At 50.3% G+C, this 16,475-nt stretch overlaps 6 protein-coding genes; 3 read left to right on the forward strand and 3 right to left on the reverse strand.

Moving 5' to 3' along the window:
• Positions 1-1,376: 1,376 nt before the first annotated feature.
• CHC_T00007327001 (hypothetical protein) lies at positions 1,377-5,115 on the forward strand. XM_005711340.1 is given in 5 exon segments: positions 1,377-1,505; positions 1,621-3,050; positions 3,087-4,186; positions 4,279-4,298; positions 4,299-5,115. 4 exon segments carry the CDS (start codon positions 1,377-1,379, stop codon positions 4,296-4,298), a joined length of 2,679 nt encoding a protein of 892 aa, XP_005711397.1. The 3' UTR covers positions 4,299-5,115.
• Positions 5,116-5,118: 3 nt separating this feature from the next.
• Positions 5,119-6,981, forward strand: CHC_T00007328001 (hypothetical protein). The gene has a single exon (XM_005711341.1). It carries the CDS (start codon positions 5,119-5,121, stop codon positions 6,979-6,981), a length of 1,863 nt encoding a protein of 620 aa, XP_005711398.1.
• A 553-nt stretch (positions 6,982-7,534) lies between these two features.
• On the forward strand, positions 7,535-9,842 carry CHC_T00007329001 (hypothetical protein). XM_005711342.1 is given in 2 exon segments: positions 7,535-9,658; positions 9,659-9,842. The coding sequence occupies 1 exon segment, from the start codon at positions 7,535-7,537 to the stop codon at positions 9,656-9,658; it is 2,124 nt and encodes a 707-aa protein (XP_005711399.1). The 3' UTR covers positions 9,659-9,842.
• A 25-nt stretch (positions 9,843-9,867) lies between these two features.
• Positions 9,868-11,405, reverse strand: CHC_T00008879001 (polyunsaturated fatty acid or sphingolipid desaturase). XM_005711343.1 is given in 2 exon segments: positions 9,868-10,010; positions 10,011-11,405. 1 exon segment carries the CDS (start codon positions 11,403-11,405, stop codon positions 10,011-10,013), a length of 1,395 nt encoding a protein of 464 aa, XP_005711400.1. The 3' UTR covers positions 9,868-10,010.
• A 1,756-nt stretch (positions 11,406-13,161) lies between these two features.
• Positions 13,162-14,811, reverse strand: CHC_T00007330001 (hypothetical protein). Its single transcript, XM_005711344.1, has one exon. The coding sequence runs from the start codon at positions 14,809-14,811 to the stop codon at positions 13,162-13,164; it is 1,650 nt and encodes a 549-aa protein (XP_005711401.1).
• A 164-nt stretch (positions 14,812-14,975) lies between these two features.
• CHC_T00007331001 (hypothetical protein) lies at positions 14,976-15,868 on the reverse strand. XM_005711345.1 is given in 2 exon segments: positions 14,976-15,235; positions 15,236-15,868. 1 exon segment carries the CDS (start codon positions 15,866-15,868, stop codon positions 15,236-15,238), a length of 633 nt encoding a protein of 210 aa, XP_005711402.1. The 3' UTR covers positions 14,976-15,235.
• Between the last annotated feature and the right edge of the window lie 607 nt (positions 15,869-16,475).

Consider the following 16,475-nt stretch of genomic DNA (forward strand, 5'->3'; position numbering starts at 1 on the left):
GGTGTCTTGCGTGAAGGCGGTCCGAGAAATGATTCAATTTGAAGGTCATGCTTGTGTGGAACGTGTGCACGCCGGTGCCCAATCATTTTGCAGCACTTCGAAAAACACACATGTGATTGGACAAAATGGAGCAGGCGGGGAGATGCAGATTCCGTTGAAGCATCGCAATCGATGGGCGCAAGTCAACCGCACCTCGCATTAAACCGTCTGTATGGTATTCCCCGAATATTTATATTTTTACTCAGGTACCGCACTGCACTCCTTGATGGTCTCAACAGCTTTACGAGAACTTCCGGAAGCGTGCTCGTTTTATCTCACAGGCCGCTGACCGTCTTGTACCGTAGGGTGAATGTGTGGATGTCGTGTGGGGCTGTCTGTATCGATGTGCGCTTGTTAGGATCAATGGTTTATCCCCAAAACAGACACTTCTCGTCAAGAAGTATCATACAAACAAATGTCATCACTTTTTACGGCCACTGGCATGTTCATGCTTTTCTTGCAAAGTATTTTTAAACACTTAAAATACATTATCTCACAGCACGAGAGCCAAGATCACTTTGATTTCGTGGTTCTAAGCTTGAACGGACGGCCTTCTGGTTTCCTTTATGGGGCTCCTTTCGCCTTGCAGTTCGGTCTCCGTCTTGGCACTGTATCTCACCGAGCCCGTCACAGCAGACGAACATTGCATCTCTTGAGTGAGCACAGAGAATATTCGTACTGGGAGGAAGTGTTCACTCGAATCTAACCAGCCCCGATTGCGTTGGGAATCGAATGGACGACGCATGAACGTCGATATGACTTCTCAGTCTCATAAGCTATCATGAATGCAGTATGCCACTGTCATGTCCATCGGGTCATGAGCTGTACACTTTCCAGGTGCAAATTCAGATACAGATGCACAGTTCATGATATCTTTTCTACGAGCACAAAGCCACAAGCAAGGAGCACATGGTACAGCGTCCGGTGAGCAGTCAAGAGACGCTCCCTTGCCTGCATTCCCACACCGAGCGATGCTACTGTACAATACTGCTGATACTGTACCGGTACAGTATCAGCCAGGCAATGCCCTAATACGCTCACTCATTAGGTGGCACAGCAATTGCCCGCGACAGTTGCTAAAAACAGATTTTGGGTCAGTGGCGAGGTCGCCCTTTGTAAACTTTACACGTGTAAACGCATTACACTGCAAATGCTTTCAGAGAAACTGTCTTGAGCCATTCTCTTATCATAACTGTGCACGGTCTCACTTCATCCGATTTGTCTCACCCGCGAGAGAGGTTAGGTTGATCCATTCCCCTCTTACGAAAGGTAGTGCACCTTTGACTGAGGCATCCTGCAGGCTCTGGACCTTCACGCGTAGCACTTCTACCACACCTATGTCCGAGAAGCTATCTTCATACGTTGGGTTGCAAAAGGAGCTGCTTGTTCTGGAGAGAGAGGCAGAAAAGGAGGAGGCATCTCTCGCGACGGAGGGGGCCAAGCTTTCCGCTTTGCAATCATCCGGGGTAAGATCATTTACTCTTTCTTGTGCACATTCGTTTTACGCGCCCTCTTAAAAGCGAAATTTAAGGTTCTAACTACTTCACTATCTTGTTCGCGTCGTTCAAAATAATGAAATAGCAAGCTATTCTCCGCCTTTCTTTGAAGTCTGAGTCTTCCGATGCCGGTGGAAGGCAGCAAATATGTCTCTCAACCAGCGGGGGCAGAGAAATATCTGCCGCGCGTATCTCATCGGGGGACATCGTTGGCGTTCGACGTCATGGAAAAAGTGACGGTGCAGGTGCAGCGGGGATTGTGGAGGGAGTCGTGGTCAAGATGGAAGAGACAACCATCTCTATTAGCCTCGACGATGTTCTTCCCGAAGTTGAAGACCATTCCGCCTTATTTCTTGTCCTGAAGCTTACTTCTAACGTAACCCACAAGCGGTTTACAGCTGGGTTGGAAAATCTGGAAAAAGCCTATTCTGACCCAACGCACGTTTCGAACGCTCTACTTCGTGTCCTCTTGGGTGAGCGCACACCGCGGTTTACGGAAGAAAAATCATCTCTTGATGATACGGCACTCGCTGAGCTCAACAAGGAACAGCAAAGAGCTGTGCAATGCGCATTGGATGCGAAGGATCTTGCAGTAATTCACGGTCCTCCCGGGACGGGGAAAACACATACGCTTGTGGCCTACATCTTGGCTGAAGTCGCGCGAGGAAACCGCGTCCTTGTCTCTGCCCCTTCCAATGTCGCCGTAGACAACATTGCGGAACGACTACCTCGAAGCGACCGCAAAATAAAGTTTGTTCGAGCAGGGCATCCTGCACGGATTATGCCAAGCGTCATCGAACATAGCTTGGATGCGCTCCTCGCAAGGACTGATGAGGCTGCACTAGCTAGAGATATCAGGAAGGAATTGGAAGAGCTGCAGGCGTCAGTTGTGAAGACGAAACATCGCGGAGAACGGAAATCCCTGCGACTACAGCAAAGAGAATTGCGGAAGGATTTGCGGAAGCGGGAGCGGCTTGCGGTTCAGAGATTGCTTGCAAGGGTCGATGTCGTTCTTTCTACGATCAGTGGAGCTGGAGCACGTGTGCTTGACATTGCAGAAGGGTTGAAGCCTTTTGACGTTGTTGTTGTTGATGAAGCCGCACAAGCACTTGAGGCTGCGTGCTGGGTACCACTACTGCGAGCGAAGAAAGCTGTACTGGCTGGGGACCCTTACCAGTTGGCCGGTACTGTAAAATGTGCAGAAGCCGAGGCTCGCGGTCTGAAAACCAGTATTCTGGACCGGGTATTCTCCACTCCCGAGCTGCAGTCCGCGGTGGTCATGCTGCGAACGCAATACCGAATGAACAGCGTCATATCGACTTGGAGCAGTGGTGAGTTCTACTCGGGCAATCTCGTGGCCGATTCATCAGTTGCGAATCATCGTGTAGTGGAGATAAATGGCTGCAACGTTGAGGCAGACGATGATGAGAATTTGGTAAATCCCTTTATCCTGATCGACACTGCTGGAGGGGATTGCGAGGAGGATGACTTGTCGAAAGAAATCAGCGAGGATCCGTCCCTCGTTAAAAGCAACAACGTAGTGGCATCTAGGTCCAACAAAGGAGAAGCCGCAATCGTCTCCCAGGTCGTCGCGCAATTCGTTCTGAACGGTGTCCCTAAGAAGGATATCGCCGTGATTTCTCCGTATTCCGGGCAAGTGGAGCTCTTACGGCGTGTCTTATGGCCTGAACACGGTAGAAGCATAGAGGTCGCCACAATTGATTCCTTTCAGGGCCGAGAGAAGGAAGTTGTTTGCATGTCCCTTGTTCGAAGTAACGAGCGAGGAGACGTTGGTTTTTTGAAAGATGATAGGCGGCTGAATGTGGCCATAACTCGAGCACGCCGTTGCATTTTGATCGTATGTGATTCTGAAACAATTTCCACTCATCCCTTGCTCGAGCGAGTTGTCCAGTACTCTGAAAATCATGGACACTACAGGTCTGCAGTCGTTGACTTTCCTGACATCGTCGGGACATATTCCCAGCAGAGAAGGCCAAAGGAGGCGATTGATGCCGAGGGCAGGCCTCAGGCCGTAAAGAAAGGCACGAAACGAGTTAAGGGTCCAAAAAAGATCATCAAAGCCAAATCCAAGTCTATCCCCAAACCAGCACCCGCAGAGTTGAAAGGATGGTCTAGGACAACTACAGACTCTGAACGCGATGATCTACAGAGTCGCCTTCGTCAAGAAATCGAGAGTTTTGCCAAGAACGATTCCTTGGTCGAGAAAACGTACCCGCGCACACTGTCGTCCATTGGCAGGCTTTTCGTTCACGAACTCTCCGAAGAGTTTAACTTAAATCACAAATCAGAGGACGTCGAGGGATCGAGACAAATTAAGGTTTGGAAAAAGGATAGCAGGAGCCAGCGGCGCGGGGATCAATCGAAAGTAGTAGAGGAAGATGGCGAAGGAGAGAGCAGACACGACCCAGGTCCGACACAAGGGGGAATGTTTGAGCTCCTCGGAAACGAGTCTGAGGATGAACATGCTCAGGAGGGCGTTAGAAGTGATGATGCCCACGCACCCCAAACATCAGAGTACGAAGACATTAATAGTTTGCTACGCAGAGTTGCTTTAGCAAAAGAGTCCAGAGACATGGAGGCTGCGCCCGGACCTGCCGCTCAGCCATCAGGTTCTGCGTCTGGTGCGGCAGGTCAAGGAAGCAAGAAAAAGAAAAAGAGGCGCGGCGGAAAGAGCCGGAAGACTGGTGACTCGGATGAGGAATTTGACGCTATCCTTGCCGAGTATGGTGCCAATCCGGCTAGAGGGAAAAGTGGAAAGACGGACCTTGTCCAGCAAATTATCGACGGCAAGATTACGGTATGTCCGCCCCGACCATCAAAGGCGCACACTCAAGCGAAGCAGAGACTCGCAGCGAAAGTATCTCAGGAGCAGGAGAAACGAACACGGAAGACCAAGAAAAATTAACTGAACTGAATCGCATTAACTTGCTCCTGCAGTTACTTCCATACAATACTTTGAACGCCCAAAGTGTATGCACCGCTGGCTCATCTAGGACGGAGAGAGTGCTACACGGCAGGACTTTCGGTTTGAATGGTGCATTGTTTCGAGGGGACTATCATCTCCTGATTTGGACAAAGCCATGACAACAATATCAATTGCACATTTATTCGATTGCCTCTTGTGCCGCACCAAATGAGGTCATCGCTCATGCCTGAAGGAATCTGCCGTAGACGCGGCATCCACAACACGGGGTCGCAGAGTAGGTGCTGGTACATCTTCGGCAGCGAGTGTAACACGTGTGCGTTTCGGATCTCATGTTCATTTTGTGCGCCAAGATCACAGTGCTGGAGATGAGAACTGTCTACGGAAAAGACGCGTCATTTGGGTCAATTGTTACGATTGATGGGCCAATTGCCGAAATTTTCTTCATTCTATCTATGCACATCCAGACTCAACGGCTCAACCTGGCCAGCCTTGCCCCACTTCATGTACACTCTCTCTCTCCTTCACCTACGCCATCACATTCGCCCCGTGACAGTCTTGTATCGACAGGGCGCCTCCATTTACGTAGCTTCCCCATTTAAACGACCTAGAGACTGAGCTACTTCAGCTGGTGGTAGAATGCCTGCGATGCTCCTAGCTTTTGCCTCAGGACTTCCTCTAAACCAGAAATTCTTGTCGACGTTCTTCTCGCCTCGAAACGGCAAGTGTCAACTTTTTGTCCAAATGCCAAGGACTTTCGCAAATCGCAACGCAGAGGCCAACAATTCGCGGGTGGGGCAAAGCTATACCAGGAGTTCGTCCGGGCGCAGAGGCAATCGTGGTGGTCGTGGACGTTATGGCGGAAACCGTAGGAATGCGGCTCCGAGAGCACAAGTTGACCCATTTGCTGGAGATCCGGTGATTCCGTCTCCCGCTCCGGCGACACTACCCTCGGACTCATGTGCAATGGTGTGGCTTCGAAACGACTTGCGCGTGCGAGATCATGCCGCTCTGGCACTCGCCGACACGGCGTCTGTTCTTGTTCCCTTCTATGTATTTGACACTTCTCAATACGGCCCGGATCACCTTTCGCCGCATGGCTTCCAGCGTACAGGTCCTTTCCGAGCTGACTTCCAGAAGCAAGCAGTGAAAGAAATGCAGCAAGCACTCCGCGTACGAGGTAGCGATTTGGTCGTGAAAATCGGTGATCCCGTTGACGAAATCATGCCAGTCGCAAGACAGCTTATCGAAGAGGGATTTAAACCCCTGAGGATGGTGGCACACAAGGAGGTCACTTGGGAGGAGAATAAAACAGAGGAACGCATGGAAAAAGCATTCAGGGAACTTGGCGAGGAAATGCACGCTGATGTCGATATCCACTTTGTTTGGGGCGCGACGTTACATCATTTAGATGACTTGCCCTTTAATGCCGGTGGACCTGGAGTCCCAGAAACGTTCACTGCATATCGTAAGCTCATAGAGGGCCGGAACGGAGCCACAGTTCGGGAAGAGATAAAAATGCCAGGACGTTTCAAGCCGTACCCTCTGCATATAGGCATTCCGTCTGATGAAATGCCTCTTCTCGGCGACGAGCTCGAGGTTGCTGGTTTGGCCGAGCCGAACGACCATCCTTACCCACATCCTCTTGCTTGTGTCGATTTTATCGGTGGGCTCAAAGAGGCAGAAAAGAGACTTGATGAGTTTGTTTGGAAAGCTGACGCATTGCGCACGTACAAAGAAACAAGGAACGAATCAGGAACAAAAAATGGGTCCTCAAAATTGTCTCCGTGGTTAGCCTTGGGGTGTATTTCACCAAGAACTGTGTACTGGGAGTGTCAGAGCTATGAAGAAAAGCGTGAGAAGAATGAGTCCACATACTGGATGGTATTTGAACTCATGACACGAGACTACTTTCGTTGGATCGCAGCATCTGTGGGTACAAAACTGTTTGCTTTGAACGGCTACTCTGGTCGTGGGAAGAACGAGGCGAGTATTTGGGGCATCCCGTGGCATCTCATTAAGCCACTTCACAAGGATCGCTTGCAAAAATGGATTGATGGAAAGACCGGTGCGCCAATTGTCGATGGAAATATGAGAGAGTTGGCGGGCACTGGGTTCATGAGCAATCGCGGTCGTCAAAATGTGGCTTCATTCCTAATTCATGACCTCGGATATCCGGACTGGAGAGCAGGTGCTGAGTACCTTGAAAGCCAGCTGATAGACCATGATGTTGCCTCTAATTGGGCAAATTGGGCATATCTCGCGGGTGTCGGGAGTGATCCACGAGGTGGGAGAAAGTTCAATGTCGTGAAGCAAAGCATGCAGTACGATCCTGAAGGGCGATTTCTCAACAGATGGGTACCAGAACTAGTGGATATCCCGGTCCCGATGAAGCATGAACCACATACGTTGTCGAAAGCAGAACTTGAGGATTTGAACGTAACACCTGGCAAAACATACCCGAACCCTATTGTTCCGCTGTCGAGAGCTCCCCAGAAGTGAGCAGATGAAAGTTAAGTTCATGGGCAATGTTTCGTAAACTGTTTTGTCATCAAAGCTGGTACTTCATTGCCATGCCCCAAACTGCAAAGTTACAATGTAGGCCGCTATGTACAACATAGCGAGATAATTTACACACTAACTCTGGCTCGAGCGGACTTAAACGGTTGTTCAAAAACGCAATACCCTCGTCAAGGGGAGTGATGAGTCCGCTCCGCAGATTTGGAGAGTCATCATGAACAGGTCTTGTGCGACAGTATGACGGTTTGACAGGAGCGCGACATCAAATTCGGTGTCACCATACTGTACCGACAGGAGAGAGTACTAAAATTATCTCAAAAAAGTTGTGAAATTTTTAACAGTTTGGGAGGCTATGAAGGCTACCGTAGTCTGCATGAACCACAACACGCAGAGCCGGTGTAAGAATCGAGGAAATTGCAGTCATTGTCATGGCCCCAGGGCGGTATCGTGAAGCATCTTTCGCTTTACGGACGTGCACCGACGACTGTTTTGCTACAAGGTCAAGCTTTGCAGCCAGTCACAGGCATCAAATGCCATGAAAGAAACTACAGATGCTGTCGGGGAATCTACTTCGAAAAGCGGGGAGGATTCAATAGTTCCGCTTGACCCAGTGGCGGACGCTGCGGAGGCGTTAAAGACGCTGCGACAGTTCGTTCTTGAGGACATCGGCCCGGATGCACCTCCGCTTGATACTTGGCATGGTTTCGATGCATACATAGATGAGCTTTGTGCATACGGCGTCGAGAAGCTTTCAAAAGAGCCGGGCGATCTCGAAGCGACCAGCCTACGACTGAAAAACGATCTAGAAGAAGTTAGCTGTGGCAACTACAGGGCCCTAATCGAGAGTTTCGAGTGCGCTGGTGCAGTTCGAGACGGCGTCGCTGATGTGCGCTCTAGACTGGACGGGCTCGTAGAGGCCTTGCCGAAGCTTGCCCACGCGACCAAGCAGTTCTCAGTGAATGTAAATGAGAAACAAGTTGACAGGAAGAAAAAGTTGAGGGCAATCACAGAGCACAGGGCAATTGCAGATATCCTTGAGATGCCTCGACTCATGAGAACATTAATTGCGGCAGAGCTTTATGATGAAGCACTGGAGCTAAGAGAAAACGCTGTTAAACTTGCCACAATGCACCCGAGTGACAGCCTCGTCTGCAACGTTTACGCAGAAGTAGACATCTTGACGCAGCAGATGATTTTGAAACTGCTCGTATTGCTGAGGAATCCTGTTCAGCTCCCTATGTGCCTACGCGTAGTCGGGTTCCTCCGACGCCTGGGAGTGTTTTCAGAGTTTCGGTTAAGAATGCTTTTCTTGCAGTGCAGAGGAGAGTGGATGCGTGCTGGCATTGAATCTACCACGGCCACCTCAGAACAAGCGCATCTCGTCAGTCTTAGCGATAGTACTCGCGCAATGGTATTCGAAATCATAACGCAGTATCGAGCGGTATTCAACGACGATGTCGACGACGACGACGACGACCTCACAAATGCAACTAGAAGCAAGGACATGATGTGTAGCACCCACTCATCTGCCATTCTGTTTGATTGGACTTCTTCATGTGTGTCCGATTATCTCTTGAGAGTTGAATCGGGGATCAAGGATGTTCGCGACGGCGCTGCGCTCAATACGGTGTTGCAACAAGCTATGTATTGCGGGCAATCTCTTGGAAGAGTCGGTGCGGACTTCCGTGCTGCCCTTCCCCCTATATTTGAAGAAGCGGTCCTTCGAATATACAATTCTCATTTGAATGCAGCACTTCGTCAGTTTGAGATGATGATAGAAGATAACAGGTGGGCTCCAGTCGGATCATCAGCCTTGCGAAAAGTTAGAAGGCAATCGTATGCAGGACTCGATGCGACAAGCAAATTAGCGAGCGAGCAGGCGTCGAGTGGCCAAACAGACAACGACTCAAACGAACAGTATGACCCGCCGCTAAGCGTGCTCGACAGTCCTCCACTCGCCGTGTTTCTCAATGGGATCCTGGCCGCTTTGAATGAGCTGCGTCTTTGTGCTCCCGTTTCACTTGGTACACAGCTGGGAAAGTCATTGCAGGAAACGTTGATTAGTTCAGGGGAATACATGAGCGCAGTCGGTGGCCCTGGTGGTGCCTTTTTGAAACGCTCAGATCGACAGCATTTTATTGCAATGTCAGCATCACTTCGGGACCTTTGCGTGCAACATGCCGCAAGGTGTTTAGACCACTGCATGGACCGCAATGGGCTCGTCGACGTTGCGGAAGTACAGAGAGTACTGAACGAAGTATTCGGGGAGACCCTCGTGCCTGTCGCGCTAAGCAAAGAGACGGCAGCCAAATTGAACGGCACCGAGGACACCATTCATGCAGAGCAGAGAATGTCATCTGACAAATATAGAACACAACACCAACATGAAGGTGAAAGCCCAAAACCTTTGGAGCAAAAAAATCGCGAGGCGATTTCCTCGCTGGTCGCTGATAGTTCGAGCGCGAATGGGAAAGAAGGGGAGCTCGTGGAGGTCGCTACAAGTATTGCGGATGTCAAGAAACCATCATATGAGGGTAACACCGAGACTAGTATCCAGGAGAACAGTGCTGAGCAGGGCCACAGTGCCCAGGACCACAGTGCCCAGGACCACAGTGCTTTGAATGGGAATAGAGTCGAAGATGATAACCTTATTTTGTAAATCTGACATCGAAACTTGCGGCTTCTTGCCACGGAACTGTAGACACGAACCGCACATTCCTTCTTTCAAGGCACTATGTACGTTCCGGGCGTTCAGGTATCCTTCACAATCGCCAAGGCAAAATGTAGACCATTTCGAAGAAGTTATTGTGCTTTCCGGTTAAACGAATGCACTGCGTTAACATGAAACCTAACTTGGTCCAGTAGCTCTTAGAACGAGCGAATCTTGTCTTTAGTTTGCGACGTTGCAAAAGGCATGATCGACACATGCGTCCTATGTGACTATGAATAATACAGCAACCTATGTACGAAGAATCTAACCCTACCCGGCGTGCGCAAAGAGTCTGTCGCGGTTATGCCGCCTTGCTTACGTCCTGCAGAATTTGACAGACATCCTTGTTTCCGTCTGCGAGTGTCTTGGATGTGTAGGAAATGTTGTGCTTGTCACAAAATGCTCTCAAAATTCGGGCGAGCTTCCACAAATGATGACGGGGAACAGATGGGAAGATGTGATGCTCCACCTGGTAGTTAAGGCCACCGCAAAGCCAGTCGGTGAACCAGTTCGGGTCAACGTTTCTTGTGGTGCGTACTTGCAGCCGGATGAAGTCGACCTCACGCATTTCTTCCAGTGTAAGGACGTCCATGGCGTTGTGTCCAACGGCAAATACGACACCAAGTAGAATACCTCCCCAAGCGTGACTCATCATCATGTAGGATAGGGCTTTCGGGACGGAATACATCATGCCGACTTTCACGACGAGTGCGAAAAAGAGGGAGTGATGAACAAAGAGAGTAGCAATTTCTGAATAATACATGACCTTGCTAGTAATGTTCGGGTTCGGCTTCGGGATGTTATGCTGAATCGATTGTACCAACCAGGAAATACGGGCGAAGCACAAAATCGGGACATACAAGACTGCCTGGTTTCGAAGCATCCATAGTGGGAGGTCCTCGAGCTCACCCTCGATGAGCTTCTCAGACCAAAAGAGGATCGGCGTCGTGGCGATATCGGGATCTCCGCCAGAGGGCGCGTCGGTCACGTTCGGGACGGCATGGTGATGGTTGTGCTTAGTCTTCCACCAGCCGACGGAAAAGCCCTGAAAGATATTCCCGATCAAAAGACCGAAGAGGTTATTGATATACCTACGATTGAACACCTGGTGATGCAGAAAATCGTGGGCCAACCAGCCGCACTGCTGCCAGAACAGAGCCATTATAAACGCAGCAATCGCGATAGCGGGCCACGAACCCGAGTACATGACGATGGCGACAGATAACGAGCAAAGCGCGACGTTGCTGGCTATTTTGTACGCATAGTACAGCTTGCTTGAATCGTACAACTTCAGGGCGCTGATCTGCTTCCTCATCTCGACGATGTCCTGGACATACTGCGGATCGACATTGGGAAGCGGGGGATTGTTCGCATCCTCAAGTGTTCCGACGAGGAGCGGTGGTAAGAGCTTCCACGCATCAGTCAAGTTGTGAAAGCCTGCGAAGACATCAGTGGCGTCGAGGCCCGAGGCGGTGAAGAGGATGTCGCCGCCTGGATGGAATTTAGCAAAGTTCGTGACATCGTACACGCGACCCTTGATGGCGATCCAGGAGTCTTCGACGGTGTTGTGCAAAGAGAGTTCGCCCCAGGAAACGATGCGCTCCTTGGAAGACTTGGTGACCGAAGTAGGGGAAGGGGGGTCCGTGGAGAAGGCGGAACCTTTCCTCTCGACGCGGCGGACCTCTTGCTGGCACATGTTGATGGAAAGTAGAATTGGCCGGGGCGGGGGGGAGTTGTGGTGGTGATGTGGGGGAGGCGGGGAAGTGCGCGGTCTTGTTACGGGGGCAAGAGTTATCTGGAAGAAGTCGGGTGGTGGGGAGGGGCACTCATGGATTGCGGCGCAGTCAAGAGGGTGGCCTGGGGATGCGCAAGCATTGTAGCCAATCAAGGTGGGCAGTGCCCACTGGGCACAGTGGTAGAAACGGGAAGCGGTATTGCGCAAAGCCACACAGCACGTGCTCCCCCGGATGGTGGGGCCACGCCTCTCGAGGGCGTGTCTGTAATGTGGGCTTTCTGCGGTCACGGCTGCTCACGGAAAAATCGAGGTGTTAATTACAGTACAAGTGACAAATGGGATCCGCCCTGCTTTCCGGTGCCCGAGTAGATCATCCAATCAGTGTCATGTATTGGCTCCAATTTTTTGATTCTCAAATTTCAAATCCCGTAGCAATGCAGTACAAGCTCTGTTCAGGCACGCCAAAGGGCCTGTGACCACTCTCTGCTGAGTGCTCCCGGTAGAAAAAATGTTTCCACGTGACAGGCTCTGAGAGCCTGTCCCATGGCCATGCCACGTCAATCGTCTTTGGGCTCAAGTGGCTGTGCGCGTCCTCAAGTCGTGTCAATCGACTCACCCTTCTGCTGTCCCAAGCACTGCAACTTTTCCCTCGTTCCCTCGTTCCCTCGTTCTCTCACTTCACTCGCAATTGCCGAGAAATGTTTGGTTTTCTTCACATTTTGATTGCGGTACGGTTGCTATGAGGCCTCGACGCTACATGCCCATAGTGAACAACTGCTCCTCGATTGTTGCCAATCTTCAAAGCCACCAGAAAACATCTCAAATAGAAAGACATGTGATGCTTGCAATGTGCGGTATGAGCATTCAACGCTTGCATGAAGCTGTCCACAATGCAGAGAGAGAAGAAAAACTCTAGCCTTCTTTTTGAGATACATCCATCCAGCCAATGCTATATCTCTGTCCTCCTAGCTTCAGCGGCCCGCTTGCGTATTTGCGAGAACTGTTTCTCACGCCGGAAAAAAAATTCCATATGCGTAATCGTCAGGTTCATTCTGTACCCTGCACTCAGGAGCTGTTATTTTGAGCACCATGCTAACAATCACCTTTTAATCAAAACACCCCCAGCTGCACCATATCTTTTTTCGCCAGCTAAAGCAGTGTTCAATCGAAAATAGTCTGATTTCAAAAGCGGAGTGTTAGCTCCTTGACGTTCACTTGCGATCTAAACTGAAATCCAATTTCACCCCCGCCCTTTATCACCAGCCGCGTGCAGTGTTTGCCATGGACCCACAACAGGGCCACGTTCCCTGCTACCGTCATTTCTGAACTGGCATGTATGATGTTATGCGGACATAAGGACTCATCACCTCAGCACTCTCGCGGCCTGAGTTCCGGGGATCGGGATGGTTCGGTTATATGTCAACTTCTTGTGTCCGAGAAGTGGGACCGATTGTTGCTTGTAATTGTATCTGCACCTATCCATCGCAGGTTCTCGCAACTCTTCGCCACCACCCTTGCTGGCATGCTTTCTCTCCGATCCAATATAAGTGTGACATTAACACCTGTGGTTTAGCTCGCATCCCTGGAAAAATCATCCACCCTGTTCGCGAATATCGCAACCCCAACCTCCCCCCCTTCCTTCTCCTCATCATCGTGGTTTTTTTAAGAGAATTGTTAGTAATCACACACGAAGTTTCTGATATGGACTTGTTAAAACTTAACCGAGCATCCGGTCAATTTCGGATAGCGATAAGCTTCGAGTTTCCGGAACAAAAGCTGCGATGAATATGCTGGAAGCAACAATACAGACTGCATGAAAATAGTAAATCCCGCCGCCAAATCGCTCCAACAGTGGAAGGAATCCAGTGGCTACACCTAGCGCGCAAAAGCTCAAGACCATAGTACAAAAGCTCATAGCAGTACCTTTATAGCTCACGGGAAATATTTCCGACTGGACCACAAACGTAAGGGGCCCGTACGCTAAGGCGAAGCCACAGATAAAAACAAGCAGTGCGCATACCCCAACAGCTCCGCTTCTTCCGATGAAACCATCCCGCATCATTCCAATCGTCACAAGTGAAAAGATCATCGGCGGTCCTGTAGCAAGCAACAGTTGTCGTCTCCCAAATCGTTCAATTACTCCCATGGACAACACTGTAGCCAAAAAATTGCCAAATCCTACAATTGCTGCTGCTTTGAAAGGAGCGGCAGATCCGGATAGCTTGAGTACATCTGCCACAAGAGCCGGTCCAAAAAAGATAACAGCGTTGATCCCTGTCATTTGTTGAGCGGCACTTAATACTGCCCCAATGAGCAACCTTCGTCTACTAGATGCATCTCTCAATAACTTCATGAGGGAAGTACGTCCAGAATGCGTTTCGAGCCCCCCAATGCCACCTGTTTCAGCTGTTTCCGCTGTGTCTGCTTCGGGGGGCACTGCATCTAGCCAACGGGAAGCAGAAAGCGCCTCAACTCTTCGGCCCTTGGCCGCGAGCCAACTAGGCGACTCTGGCACAAACGCCAGAACTGCACAAAACATAACGACTGCTGATGATATAGCAAACATTAGTGGACGAGTCCATGCATCATCCGCCCAGACTGTCCAATTTATCAGTTGCGCAAGAAAAATTCCGATAGTAATCGACAGCTGAAATATGTTGACAATCATCCCTCTCAAATGCGGCGGCGCTAACTCAGCCGAATACATCGGACCAACAACATTAGCAATGGATTGAGCTATACCTGCTATTAGACGACCAATTGATATTTGAAAGAGGGCTTTCGCATTCGCCATGATGAGCGCCCCCAATGTAAATAGTCCTGCACATACGAGTAGGGCTGGCCGGCGACCTGCACGATCGGAGAGAGGTCCGGCCGGAAGTGTACCGATGATATTTCCGGCAATGAGAGCTGCTGTAATTATTGATTTTGCTCTAGAGTTTACCGGCTGCGGTGACATGGCGTCTCTGAAAGAACCCATCTCCAAAATCCCAGAAAAGAGTGCCAGTTGAAGACCAGCTAATAGCCCACCTATGTTCGCAGAGGTGCATGCCAGAACCACCCTTCCTAACTTCTGCGGGGCAACTGAGGAGGTACTGCCGGCGGAGGTACTGCCGGCGGAGGTACTGCTGGCAGACAACATTTTGCGTCGCAGCTCTTGCGGTTTAGCCCTTACGAATCTGGAGGCATGCATCGTTCCGCATAGTTGACTGCACAGCTCGTGCAGCAAGCGGATTGCGCTTTGGCTATGGAAATGCGAGAGGACAGTGATGACGCCAACACATTCACAGTAGGGAAGATTTCGGTAGAGCAGCCTGGCTTCAATTGCTGCATAATACGGTATACTGTACCCAAGGGTACAGTACATAAAGTAGCGAAGTGGCAGAATTTCATTTCCTGGATGCACCCCGGGGCCAAACCGGGAACCGAAGCAGGAATCAACCATTCATAACATATAATACAGTACAGGGGACCCTACGCATTAGTGCCGCCCCGTGTGAGACCCCAAAAACGGCACTATTGGGAGGGTGGCATTAGTAAGTGACACCGTCACATCCATTTACAGGCACTCGGAAATTAACATCTGCCTGATCGGCGTTGGTTTTCTATCATGTTTTGCAGTGAGAAACGCGCGCTTTGCTGACCTTAGATGCGATAAAGCGTTTGAAACTTGGCACTCAGATGCCAGAAGTTCCAGATCTCCAAACAATTCCGCGATTTCCAGCGCAGAGGGTATAGCGCTTCTTCCTATCGTACCCCCAGCGCTCTCATCTTCATCACTTGATTGTGTTTCAGGTGGATTCCGCACCGCACGCACTGCGTCGAGGTAGCAGCTTGAAAAACAGGCCTGTTTCGTCGACATTGTAGATGTTCTCTGGCTCGAAATTGCGCAAACGTGATCGCAGGATGTTGATGTCTTTTGCGACTTCCTGCACTTGTACTTGCCCTCCCTCCCCGTGCAGGGCTACAGAACGAAGAGCATGTCGCTTGACAAATTTCTCTACCCATCCACGAGATGCTGTGAACTTGTCAAGCGTGGTGCGATCTTTACCTGTAACCTGAAACTTGAGCATTTGTTCCTTAATCATGAGGGCCCGCGTTTGTAGGACAGTTTGTGTTACTGGCATTTTTGCTGATCTGGCATAGTTGAGAAATTCAAGGAGCTTCAGTTCGAGATGGGGGACCATAATGGACTGGCGGGTCTTCGCTTGAAGTGACTGGGGCTTCTGGTTGACTACGCGGAGCAATGCGGGAGCAGTTGCCTTGATGTTTCGTACGGTCCGCTCGGCAATGCCGAACTGTCGCATAACGGCTGTGGTACGGTATCCATTGTCGAGCAGTCGAGCAGATCTGCGATTTCGTGCTTCTGCGATATGGGTCAGACGCTTGCGAGTCGCTTTCGTCTTTTCTGGAACCGGAGCCATAACGACTACAAGCTAAAGTCGGTGGACGGTGTGCAGTAGCTTGAGGAGGATCGGGCTAAAAAGGGCTTTTTGTGTTTGACACGGACGGGAGACAGCCTAACAGCTGGACCCGTATAACACGTGGCACTTTTCGTGTTCACGCGTCCGGGGGTGCACTAATGGGAGGGTGGCAATAATAAAAACGGCACTAATGCGAGTCCCCCTCCTGTATATTCTTGGAACTGACTCAAATATCGCGTCACAGGCTTTGCGTGACCAAAACTTGTTTTCATAGTGGTTTATTGCAATGTTGTTGCAATGTTCTCTGTTGGAAAGACTGGGAAAGACAATGGTGAAACAAGGCCAACTTTTTATTTACTGTACGTCCAGTAACTTTACCCTTGGCTGCTGGTGCAATTTTACGACCCTCAAGGCCGACCCCTGACGGACAAAAACTTGTAGACTTTTGGTTGATCGTTTCTATATCAAGTTGAGAAAATCATCCAATCAGGTGGAAAATTTCCAACGCACCTGTCTGGGGCAACTGAATTTCCGGAATCCCGGCTTTTGGGCTGAGGCGGCAAAGCCCCCCCGAACAGCCTAGAAGTTCATTTGAAAGTGGCACGGG

The sequence above is a fragment of the Chondrus crispus genome, genomic scaffold, assembly GCF_000350225.1.
Source record: "Chondrus crispus Stackhouse genomic scaffold, scaffold_7, whole genome shotgun sequence".
NCBI lineage: Eukaryota > Rhodophyta > Florideophyceae > Gigartinales > Gigartinaceae > Chondrus > Chondrus crispus.